This window comes from Manacus vitellinus, unplaced genomic scaffold (assembly GCF_001715985.3).
Source record: "Manacus vitellinus isolate BGI_N305 unplaced genomic scaffold, ASM171598v3 scaffold_18_pilon, whole genome shotgun sequence".
Classification (NCBI taxonomy): Eukaryota; Metazoa; Chordata; class Aves; order Passeriformes; family Pipridae; genus Manacus; species Manacus vitellinus.
In genome coordinates this window covers 10583404-10596825 of record NW_021939324.1, presented here as the reverse complement: position 1 = coordinate 10596825, position 13422 = coordinate 10583404, and the positions used below count along the sequence as shown (strand labels likewise).

Here is a 13422-nt window from a genome sequence, read left to right as displayed (position 1 = left end):
AATTCAAAGATGAGGTCAGTTTACAGTATTATGAGTCTTACTTTTCAGTGATAAACCTTCAAAGTTCTTCCAAAAGTTATGCAGTTTTCTTCCTTGACTACCTACCTCCACAAAACTTATGCAAGGAGGATAGTTTCAGTGGGCAAATTTTACAGACTACCACCTATGAAATTCTTCCAGTAGTAGTGGTATTCCAATAATGTGTTAATATTCAGTATTGTTCTTCTAAAGAAGGGACAACTAGACATACTTGTGACTTTCTAAATACTTTTTCTGCATAAGTGTCTTTACCTATATGAGGTGTAAAAGCACATAAAAGTCTCAATAAAACACATAACCCCTTCCAGAAACAATATGGAAACATATCATGTTTCTCAAGCACATCCTTGGCCTAAAATGTTGCCAGCCACTTCCTATTTCACCCTTACAGACCACAAGCTAAAGACAGATTTCACTCTTTACTCACAGAATTTCAGACTTCTTTACAGGGCATGTGCTAGAGTATTTTTGGAGCAAAGCATGTGATATGATCATTTGCCTCAGACACTGTCAGCAGGTGGACAGCAGGAGCAGATTACAGCAAACAGCTCCCCATACGACCAGCTTGTTGCAGGACCAGCTGGTGTGGATGAGTGCCTGGATTGCAGAGACCTGGGTCAGCTGCTGCTGCTGGTTTACTTGGGTTATGGCTTGAATGACAGCCCTCCAGAACACTTGTTCTAATGAGTGTGTGAAGTCTCAGGTGCTGCATGAAGGCTACACTTTATTTAAGAACAACACATTTGCAAGCCTTATGACTGCTGAGCATAGGTCATTATTAGGCATAAATACACCAGATAGACTGTCAAGAGCAGGTCTAGAAAGAAGGCCCTGAACTCCCTTTGAACTATGGTCTGTGTTGCTCCACGGTATCATGGACTCAACTGTCACATTCATGCTCCAGAAAATTAAAGCCTTTCTTCCTCTACTCAACAGTCCTACAGAATGAGAATAGCCGATGCAAATGCTGAAGTTTTCTTGCATGCTCCAACAATCAATGAGAATCTCATTGTAAATATAGATTACATCTGCTTGCAAAAATTGATAAGCCAAAATATATTATTTTACTAAAAGCTATGAAAATTATCACATGAAAGAAATACAATACCTGTTTGTTGTTTTCGTTGGTACAATGCAGCCTTTTGAGGGACACAAAGTGTCTTATTTTCCTAGCAACAGAAATAATCACTTGTTACCATATCAAATGCTAAAGAGAGAAGTGAAGTGATACACTGCTATTTTCTATAGCAGAGATCTCCATGCCCTCAGGAAACCAGATACCAAACCCAACACCAGCGAGATGACTGGGTGACCAGCACTTCTTCAGCATTACAGTGATGTTTTTGTCCCAGGACACGTGATCCTTTTGCTCCTTCAGGAATTCTCCTGCACATCTGGGAGCTGAATTTGGCAATGTGCCGATTCTACACCGCAAAGGTGGGAGCATGTGCAAGCACACACACAAACAAGGGGATTGCCCAGCTGCTAAATACATGGAGGTTCATGCCAAACTTACAGATTGAGAAAGCAGAAAGAAGGCCCTAAAAACCAGAAAGCAGGTATGTTCTGGACAAGTTAGTTACCCTCCTTGTCCTATCACAGGTGTTATCTTCACATGCTGCTGGATACTGTCTCCTGATTTTCTTCTTGCGTAGTAAACTCCTTGCCATTCCTAAGGAAACACACACAACAGAGACAGCATCTAAGAATATATAGCTTGCAGTCAAATCTTCATTTATTATTGCATAATCCTTACATAGTAAATTGTTACATTTTATTTCATGGTTGTCTTTTCTAAAGTAGTATAAAATTTATTACTAGAGAATAGCACCTTTAACAGTCATTTGCTAACATAAGGACAGGGTAACTATGTTTCTCTTATGAGAGTGCATGCAACTTTTACAAAGAACTTCAGGAATCATCTACTTAGAGGGGTTACAAACATTCTTGCTAGGTACCACCATAAGCAGCAGTGGTTGCAACACATCCAGATGGTACCTCCCTTGGGACCAGCAGAAACAAACTGTACTGAGCACCATTCAGCTTTGAAGTTGTCGGTTGCCAAGCAATATGTATGCTAAATTTCAAAAATCCTTGACCTAAAGATGTCCTTCAACTAACCTCAAAGAAGAAATATTTTTAAGGAGAGAACTACATGGCAGCAGAGTAGGATTAAACTGGAAAATGGGTGGAAGATACCTTTGAGTAGCAGTGCGAGCTGCTGGGCAGCCCATATAAATGAGGAGGAGTGCAGCAGGAGTGGCCTGCAGGTCAACTGCAGACAACTCCAGACAGTGACTCCAGATCATTGCTGGAAGTGATTCAAAGGTTCAAGAACTCCCCAAAGTTCTTGAAGCAGAATGTGAAACAGGGAAAGGTACTTCTGCAACCTGTGGGAGATGGGATAAGAGACTGTTGCTTGGATTAGGGGAACGTATTGCCAGGCCCATCACCACAACAACAGGAGTTCACAGGGCTCTGCAGATAGAATTCTAACTGTAGTTAGAAAAACAAACCCCACTGAGTGCCAATACTTTTTGGTGCTTCAAGTATGCAGTCAGTGAAGGCTCTGCAGTTTGACAGAGCAGTTAAACCTTTGGTTGGATGATTCAGCCACCTGAGAGACTGACTGAGGGACAAATATTACATTCCAACTAACAAAAACTCCATGGGCTATAAGCAAAATAGAAACAGAGAAAACATTCTGATACTGATCTTAAGCCAACAGATCAGTAGGATTTCAGTCAGATCCTAAAAGCAAAGCTAATGAAATCTGTAGTCACTTGTCTGTGACATGGGCTGTTGTGGTCCTTAGACATCTAAGGAGCAGAATTGTGGTCTTATATGTACACTCGTGAAGAACACACATTGTGTTCTTAAACCCAGAATGATGAAAAATAATGCAGAATATATAAATAAAAAATAAAGCAGAATCTATAGCAATGAGATTGTTTTATTTGCTTACCTTTCCTTTTTTAATGAATGTGTTTATGTTGTCTAAAAGATCTGCACAGTTTTTATCGCTTTTAGGTAATTCAGTAAGTTCCTTGCCAATAAGCTCTCCCTTGCAGTATCCCATCATCTGTTCAAAGGCTGGGTTAACATACTGCCAAGACAAAAGTACCTTTTGTCAGTATCTAAAGAAATGTACTTAAAGGAATTTAAGTAATTACTCACATTAAACTATTGAAGTGTGACAAGTTATATGGCTAAAACCACAACCACACATCCCTACAATTAGGTGTTTATCATATAAAAATACTATGTGATGGTGAAACATTTTATTCAAGTAAGAAGCCAAACACAGCAAGCAATATGTAACCTCCTATCAGAAAGCACAGAAAGAGAATAATACAGGTTTTACCATAGACAACATTACTGAAAATTATAATCTAAATACAGTTACTGAAGGAAAAGTCTTATTCAGCAGGTGTCAGTGTGCATCATCCAAAAATTAGGCACTTAATTCCACAAGGTTTTCTAATGGGCAACAAAACTAAAATACTGAAATAGAACAGGAACTACTGTGCAAAGATCTCTTTGGGGTTCTTCTTTTCCAATTCTATAAAATAGTTAAAGTTTCCCCCCCTACCTGAATGACATGATCTTCACTGGTTATTTCTACAGCTTCCTGACAATGGTCTAATGCCGTAAACACTGCATTACAAGCTCTGAAATTAGCAAAGGATTAGCACATTAGTTTTATTGTTAGAACATTTTGTTAACTATAAATACATTATGAAATTGTACTTATCGGCAGATGAATCACAAAGTTGCAGTTGTTTTGACTAAACCATGTCACTATCTTCAGTATGACTTTTTTCAGAACATCCAGCCTCAGACAGCCTTGTTATCATGTTTTTACTACAGATCACATTGTAAAAGTGCTTATAGGCACTGCAGCATCTTAATAGTATATTTTTATCTACATACATGCTTTAAACAGCGGGAACTAACAATTAGCAGTAAAACTAACATGCTACTGTTACATCAGAAAGTTTTGTGATCATTAAAGATTAGGAACACAAAAATCATCATAGCAGATATATACAAAGTTTTCAATAAGCAAATGGATTGGCACTGTCAAAGAAGCTGTAATACAACATAGTTAAAGGAAACAATCTAAGCCATCTCAAAGTTCTAGTCCAAAAAATGTCAATTTTCCTGCTCCCAAATAATAATGCAATGACTTGATTTCCATACATCCTGATTTTTAAGGGCCAAAATGATCTTTATTACCCATTTTTTTTCAAGGTTATCCTTGAACTAATGCATGAAAACAAAAGCCTTATCTTCTTGCTACAAACTTTAAGTCGCTTAAATTATGATTTACACAAATGGCCTTAACATAAGTATAGGCTCCTAATGCTAAGGAAAAAAAGTATATCTTATAGAATCACAGGATGGTTTGGGTTGAAAGGGACCTGAAAAAAGATCTCTTTCCAACCCCGCTGCCATGGGCAGGGAAAGTGCATCATACTAAAAGAAACAACCTGGCATACTGGCTTTGATAGATGTCAGTATTTCATCTTTGATTTGGACTAAAGACAAACTAATTACCTTTTATATGCCTCTCACTGCAGGGAGCAAATATGCATGAACATTCTTGTATACAGTTATTACTTAAAAGAAACATCCTGCTCCAAGACTGAATAGTAGAGTTTGAGTTAGTACCAATGACTAGATAACTAAGAAATACAGGACGTTTCTACTTCCGCTTATCATGGAATTAACTCTAACCCAAATAGGATGCATGAAGAGATATACACAGAAACACTGACGTGTAGCTGCATTGATGAAGATTTCTAGACAAAAAGTGATATCCAGAAGATGACAGAAGTATTTCAATTCATATAATAAAAGGAGCTTTTACAAGTGATTTTCCAGCAATCCAAGCTGGTTCCCAAGTGTGATTTTGTGCTGTGTGAAGTAACTGATTTATCTCAGTGACAGATTTATCTCAGTGACAGCTGCAAACAAATGTCATTACAAATGTACACTTTCTGTATGAAAACATACAAGTATGTTTTCACTATTCAAGCCTTAGTATTTTCATTTGATCTGGCAATCAACCCAGCAAAATTACAAGCTCATATCCTCTTTGATTGACACACAGATGTCCAACCAATTTTCAAATCAGAAGCAACAATGCGGAGAAGCAGAGTCCCTGCTAGGAAAGGAAAGACATTTCTGACTACTGACATGACCGTATCTATTTTCTTGGGCTGGTTCTACTCTTTCATCATGTTTCTCTTGTGTCTGAACACTTGAAATATCCCGAGTTTAATTCCATAGACTAACTTTCTGCATTCTCTTCCCTTTCACTGTTACAAAGCTGTAGAGAAGACCTACAGACCAGCAACAAGTGAGACAGACATACAGTACAACACTTTTTTACCCACTTAATTAAACCACGAGTGAAAAAAAAAATTGTAACTAAATAGCATTTCCAAATACCAGCTCTGTTTAGTTTTTAATGGCACCTGCCAAATAAGGCAGAGGTAGGGATGAGACATCAGCTTTTCCAGGTTACAAATACAGCTTTTCAGAAAGTTTACCTTTTAAAAGGCTACCTTATACCCCCCGATTTTAGTACAAAAGTTGCTTGTAAGTATTACTTGTGCTTGTTAGATGACAAGGTTTAGCTGCTTAGCTATATTGGGCCTACATCTGTTAAACTCTTTACTTAATTATTCTGGGACTGCATCTGGTAGTGGCAGTAGCAAACCCAAAGATACCACCTTTTCTTTCCATAGTATTTTACAGTGCTGCTAAAGGTTCCCAAAAGAGTCGTGTTCAGAGGTGATGTGGATACATATAAATCCACAAAAATATATATAATGTTTATTATCAATATACAAAAGACATGATAACACAGGATGAATTTTATATAATATTATTTACATAAATTAAAATGAAGTAGGCTCACAGTTTATGTAACTCCATACAAAAGAGCAAGAGCAAGCAGAATTGCTGCTGTTTCCATAAACAATATGGATGAAAGAACTGTCAGCAGATGAAATGCCATTGGGGACTGACATTGTTTCCTTCCAATTTTAATGAACTTTAACGGCTGTAAATGAACTTAGGGAAAAATATGGTAGCCAATGTGAATCATGCTCCCTGGCTTGGAGTTCTAATTATTTGCATTCATATTTGATACTACTCATGTAGAGATGCACAAAATGTATTTAGATCTTGTTCTTGAAATAAAATATGAAATACAAGCGTTGTGTGTTTAAATGACAGCTTAATCCTTCCATATAAAATTGATGTTTCTGATCTACGCTGACTTCATTCAGAAGATGCTTATTTAATCTTGCATTTGCAACTAACAGCGAACCAAGTCAGGACCACCACAACTAATAATTAACTGCTAAAATTCAACTTCTAAAATGTCATAGCTGCTTTATTCTCCTGCTGAGTTTTAGAAAACAACTATTAAAATTGTGTAAGCCCAAATTAGATTTTTTCCCTGGAAATTTTATTATAATTGCATTCTGCATGCACGAACACACAATCACTTGAAAATATGAAGTCATTTAGGGATCAGTTTGCAAAGAAAATCTTCAAAAATCTATTTCTTAAACAGAGTCACTGAAACCTGTGGAAAAATAGTAGTATTTTCTGTTACTGGAATTTAAGACACAGAGAATGACCCCTCCTCTGCATTACACTCAACTTCAAGGGCTTTTTCTTTCATGTACTTGCATTGCAAAAGTATCTATATGCATGCATAAGCAACTATATTAAACATAAAATTAATCACATTTAGGAAAAAGTGATAAGAGAATGAAAGTAATTTATTTTCTCATTATGATAAAAAACTGTGTCCCTGACCCACCAAGTCTTGCCCAAGCAAGAAAATAATCAAGATTGCATTCAGCTCAATCTATTAAATATAAAATCTTAGACACACAAGATCAAGAATGACTTTGTGAAGTTCTACCATCATGTAAATTCACAGTTTTCTGACCAAGCTTTCTCAGGGTACCAATTACTAAGACACTTAAGTTTATCCTTTACAAAATAACAGAAGGAGAAAATACAAAAGTATGTTAGTTAACATGCACATGCAAAACACACATATGCATAGCTGGGAAGAAGCAAGAAGCAACCTGATATAATTACTTAGACCAAAAGGTTGATGTTTGCAGTTTCTTACACTTCTACATACCGTAATTTGAACTGAGATCGCACTTCCCCATGTTCTATTTGAACCAGTTCATTGTAACAAGCAGTCACACTGCTGTTCTCCATGAATTGCTGGAAAACAAATCAAGAGTGCATGAAATAGATCGGAATGGTTTTAAACTGTTATTTCTGTTCCTGCATTTAAAACTCTGACCTTATAAAGAGAGCTGGCATGAGGCCAGCAAAGGGCCGCAAGGGTGATTAAGCACCTCTTCTGTGGGGAAAGGCTGAGAGAGCTGGGACTGTTCAGTCTGGATGGGACTGTTCAGCCTGGAGAACAGAAGGCTGAGGTGGGGAACTCATCAAGGTACATAAATATCTGAAGAGTGATTGTAAGAGGACAGAGCCAGCCTCTTTCCAGTGGTGCCCAGTGACAGGATCAGAGGCAACAGGCACAAACAGAAGCACAGGAGATTACCGCTGAATATCAGGCAACACTTTTTTTTACTGTGAGGGTGACCAAGCACTGGCATAGGTTGCCCAGGGAGATTTGAAGATCTTCAAAAGCTGTGTGGCATGGTCCTGGGCAACCTACCTCAGGTGTCTCTACTTCAATAGGGAGATTGGGTAGATGACCCCCCGAGGACCCTTCCAACCTCGACCATCTTGTGATTCTGTAGAAATATGCTTTTGTTGTACCTTTTGTGTTGAATAATCATCTGTTCCTCAGGAATGAGTTCCTAGTTTTTAAGACAACATGGCTATCTAAGTACAAAACAAGTATAAAAATACGCTAAAACCTCAACTGTGGATTTTTCCATTTGGTTCTAGCAACTCAGTTAGAAACAGAAAATCTAAAAAAAAACCCAAAACAGTCTTACACAAAACCAGTATCGCCTTGATGTTTCATTTGGAACATCTATCCTTAATTCAGAATGGAAAACCTTAGAGACATAAAATATTCATGCTAAAAAATAGAGAGAAAAAAAAATTTATTTGCCATTTTTTTCCAAGCAAATGTTGTAGCTAAAGCTCAGAAGTTACTTTGATTCACAAGTAATCTCACTGAGCTGTCAATGTGAATTCAGAAGTGCAGAAAAGTATGTAATGTAAGGAGCATGCTAACAACAGTGAACAAACTTTTACTCCAGACAGGAGAGATCTTGTCCTCTCTTTGTCAGGCACAGGTAGTAATCTAAAAGGTCTTGTGCTTGATCCTGCTGAAATCAGAAATTTTACATTGCTACAAAAGAAGTAGATTATTTGACTTCAAATACAGTTTATTGAGGATCACATGCACTGACTTTAGTTACCACATGAAATACCCTGTGTTGTCACTAGTTCTCACAGCACAGCTGCATGCAGAGTCAAGAGGTAGCATGCAAACCTCCAAGGAACAAAAAATAGCTTTTAGGAAATCTGTGCTTCTCTCCTGTATAAAACCTGTGGGGACCAATGGCTTAATTCCAAGTTTTAAGCAAAACGTAAAAAAATAAAATTAAAAACAACTGTCGCCATGGGTCTGTTTCACTCCTTAATGCAAAGATCTTAAAGTATTTCTGTAACTCTCACTTCACACACTAAGGGAAAACAAAACACACAGTATCAAGCTGGCAGAAGCAAAGGTGCAAATAGCATTGTGCTTTTGCATAACAAACTGTCTGCAAACAAACTCCTCTTCTATAGCACTGTAGATTTAGATTTTCAGTTTTAGAGTGCTCTTTTAAATATTCAATTTTGTGCTAAATTTAAAACAATATAAGAACAAATCTATCAATAATATAAAATTTATGGCAATCTTATTTTATAAACTAGACTTACTAGAATATAGTAAGTCTCTTTAAAAACAGCTTTTTAAAGCAGTGCAGTTTACTGACAAAATTAAACCACTGCTGTTTACTGACAAAACTCTTGGCACAAATCTTTGGCTAAGAACCAAGAACTGCAGCTTACTGAAGTGCTAAACCTGCTCTTAGGTGTTGTATAGTCTTCTGCAGATGTACAGAATCAGTTTATTTAAGTTCACAGTGCTGATGCCATTCATTCACTGGCTGACTCAAAGCAAAGAAATCAATTGGGACCTGAAAATAGCAGGAAACATTTCCTTTTTTTAATCTCTGCCCCTAATGTGACACAAGAAAAGGAAGATCTATTAACTCTCAAATATTAGAGGCAGACAACAACAGTTTCTTTTTAAAAAGTTTCATATTTATACAGTATATTTTCATTTAACTAACATATACCCTTAAATTATTTTTTACTTCATTATAATTGGATTCCATTGTTGCTCTATACAGAACTTCACACAAGCCACTGGAATCATTAGCTAGTAGGAGTGCATTATTCTTCCTGCTTAGCAATTGGTACTAGGTTTAACATTAAAAACTTCTTTTATTCCAATCCAGAGAGTTTTAATAGTATCTGGTCAATGAGAATCAACATTTGTTTAGGAAAAAAAGTTCAAAATACAAGACAAGACTGTAATTCAATAGTTGCAAACATTCAGATCCCCTGTTTGCTGATTTAAATCATAGCTAAAAATCAGTCAGGAAGCTAAATCACCTATTCAAATTAGTCCATCCTAAGTAGGCCACCATTATTAGATTTATGAGGTTGAGAGGAAAAAAAAATCAGCATAATTAATATACTGGACTAACAACAGCATTAATACACAAACACAAAAGCGGTTAATGATGTAGGGGGGAAATCAGAAGATGCAATAAAATAGACTTTCTTGAGAAGGAGGAAGACAAAACAGAAATAAGTAAACAAGAAAAAATTATTATTTAAACAGCTATGATTTTCCAAAAATAAATTTCATTTTTGCTCCGGAGGAAGAGATTCCTTACAAATACCATCTCTCTTGAAGAAGGGTATTTTTAAATCTTTGTGTGGGGCAGTTTCATGTGTTAATGGATTTAGTCCTTACTGATCCCTATCTATCCAAGCAGAAATAGTTCCTATGTCTATACCATTGCAAAAATGGAATGTTTGACATCGGATGTGTTTTAAAGTCTTGAAAATAATTCCAATAGGGAATTATTATATTGCACAAGCTCTCTGATAAATTTGGGACAGCAAGAGGGAATGATTAGAGCAGCTGTCAGGTGCAAAAAGATTTTATTTTCCTAGGCAGACAGTGTGCCACTGGAATGTGTCTCGATGCTGCAGAGTGTCTCCTCTGGTTTTACTCAGTACTATACCTACAGTTATAATCTAGCTCATGAAACATTTTCCTGCATAATTTTAAAATGAAACACTAGAACTGAGAAGTAATAAAGTTTGCTTTGAAAACTATTAAAGCTTTTTTTTTTTTGAGAGAGAGAGAGAGATCACTAAGAAAGTACTGGCATTCTTGAGCTGACCTTTCTCTTAGATTCACCTTTTCCAATTTTCAGAGTGTCTATGTGCTTTAGAAAGGCTTTGGCCTTCAAATCATTTGCCCCCACAACACCCTGGCAGGAGAGGCAACACCTAGTACCTCTTTTTATTTTGAGATGCTCTGAAAATGGTAATTCTGGTGCATGTTCTGCTATGTAAACAAACTTGAGCTGAATGTGAGTTAACTCAGATACTGGACATCTGAGCATCTGAGCATGAGATTCTACCTGAATTAATTCCACTCCTTCTCTGATATTCCTTACTACAATTCATTGTCCTAACTATATGTATATTTAGGACAATATATAGTTAAATCTCTCTAACTACAGTGCCCACTGATGTGATTCTGTTGCCTAAGTACATAACTCCTTATGAACTTAAATAATACCGCTGATTTATAATATAGCAACATAATATTCATGCCCATCCAAAGCCATTCACACAAAGATTAGAAGAGGGTAAGAAACCTAGATATTCGGAGCTGAGAACTCCTGCTTTTCTGCTCTCTCCTACAAAGATGTTTTGAGAAACAGTATGAACAGTTATCTTTACTTCTGCTGCCTGTACAGGAGAGCTTCTAACTCTGTCCTGAGAAGAACTGGTGCAAACCAGGACAACAGACCTCATGGGAAAAAAATAAATTCTTCTTCACATCAGGAGTTGGACCAGGTTTGTAGTCCCATTGGAAGAGGAATCCCAGCAGTCTGAGACATGCAGAGATGTTGGGGTGACTAGTCAGCATGCTGCAATATGCAGCACATGTTCATCAGTCTCCCATCATTGTTTTTTAATGCAGTCATAAACAAAACCCACTCACTGCCCAGTCAGACCACAAGAAATTAATTTCAGTACTCTTGCTATTCTGAAAGGATTAGCTAGTCTCTTATTTCACATGCTCCTGGAATACATTGTTGAAAAGAAAAGAATACCAAATCAACTGTCACAGGTTTCTTATCAATAAATTTTTGACAGAAGAGGATGTATAGTTTTCAGTTTGAGGAAGTAGAAGTGTCTGTAATTTATGAAGTTACTATATGTTTTCTATATTACATGGGCAAATTATACTTACCCTATCAAAGCCTGCATCAAGAAGGGGAAGAACAGAGGTCTCTTCTTGGTCAGCAGATCTGTGAAACAAAATCACAGGATCATAGAATCATTCAGGTTGGAAAAGACTGTTAAGATCATCAAGTCCAATCTTTCACCCTGCACTGTCAAGTCCACCACTAAACCATGTCCCAAGTACCACGTCTACACGTCCTCTAAGTATGTCCAGGGCTGGTGATTCCTGGGCAGCCTGGTCCAATGCTTTGCAATCCTTTCAGTGAAGAAATTTTTCATAATATCCAAACCTCCCTTGGCACAACTTGAGGCTATTTCCTCTTGTCAGATCCCTTACTACTTGAGAGAAAAGACTGAGCCTCACCCCGCTACAACCTCCTTTCAGGTGGCTGTAGGGAGCTATAAGGTCCCCACTCCGAGCCTCCTTTTCTCCAGACTAAACACCCCCAGCTCCTTCAGCCACTCCTCATATGCTCCAGCCCCTTCCCCAGCTCTGCTCTTCTCTGGACTCACTCCAGCACCTCAATGTCCTTCTTGAATTGAGGGGCTCAGAACTGGACACAGGATTTGAGATGTGGCCTCACCAGTGCCAAGTGCAGGGGAGGACCATCTCCCTGGTCCTGCTGGCCGTGCTATTTCTGATACAGGCCAGGATACCATTGGCCTTCTTGGCCACCTGGGCACTGCTGGGTCATGTTCAGCTGCTCTTTAACCAGCACCCATGGGGGTGTCCTTTTCTGCTGGTACACTTTCCAGCCACTCCTCCCCCTGCCTGTGGTGCTGCCTGGGGTTGTTGTGACCCAGCACTTGGCCTTGTTGAACCTCATACCATTGGCCTCAGTCCATCAATCCAGCCTGTCCAGATCCCTCTGCAGAGCCTTCCTACTCTCCAGCAGAACAACACTTCCACTCAATTCTGTGTCATCTGCAGAATGACTGAGGGTGCATTCAATCCCCTCATCCAGATCATCAGTACAGACATTAAAAACGACTGGTACATTGTATGGTCACACAACATTAAAGAATTAGATGGTATAAATTTGACAAGTTATCTACACATAACTAACTCAGTGAGAACACTTTTGCATAAAATACATACATAAAATCATACTATTACAGAAGTTGATGCTACAGTCTTCTTTTATAGGTATCTGCAGCTATTACTACAACCTGATAGTTATTCCCACAGCAAACCTGACAGATCCTCTACAGAAGTCCTGTGTCTCTTCACAGTCAGGGGATTACAAAAAGAAAGAGAATAAAAGACATCCTGTGATATCCTCTTAGAAATAATCTCAAAAAAAGTTATTAAGAAAAAGGTGAAGCAAGTTGTAAAATCTTGCTCAGCAGCAAATTTAGTCTATTTTTGAATCTTGACAGGAATAGTTCTCTTGTCACTCTATTTCCTAATATTTTAACTGATCTAGGAAATTATTGAAATGACAATGGATTCAGTAGTGTGTAGAGTTCTAATCAGGGTGTCTGAAGGTATTTGATGAAGATGTATTTAAGTCAGTAAGAACTCTCCCTGAACATGTGGAGTATGAATTACTGAATAAGGATTTCAGGATAACATTCTGGTAACTATAGCATAAACAGGATTGAATTTTGCTCCATTACCTCGTTCCCTAAAAAACACAGTGTGTTAATTGACCTAGTTATTTCCTTTAGAAAGTAATATACAGCTTTCTGGTTTTGGTTTGGATTTTTTTTTCTTTTAGAAACTAACATATATCTTTCTAATTTTCTTAGTATACAAACCATTCTGAACCTGATAGGGATAATACTAGTGTGCATGAAAGGAAA

General features: G+C 37.6%; 1 protein-coding gene across 1 annotated transcript in view; it reads right to left on the bottom strand.

The window, feature by feature from the left end:
• Positions 1-13422, bottom strand: part of PDE8B (phosphodiesterase 8B) — a 40514-nt gene that overhangs the window by 20661 nt on the left and 6431 nt on the right. Inside the window, exons 4-9 of the mRNA XM_018070306.2 lie at positions 11624-11681; positions 7217-7305; positions 3632-3710; positions 3005-3145; positions 1623-1711; positions 1148-1208 (exon numbers count right to left, since the gene is read on the bottom strand). Coding sequence (XP_017925795.1) covers positions 1148-1208; positions 1623-1711; positions 3005-3145; positions 3632-3710; positions 7217-7305; positions 11624-11681 — 517 coding nt within the window. The remainder of the gene's footprint in view (positions 1-1147; positions 1209-1622; positions 1712-3004; positions 3146-3631; positions 3711-7216; positions 7306-11623; positions 11682-13422) is intronic.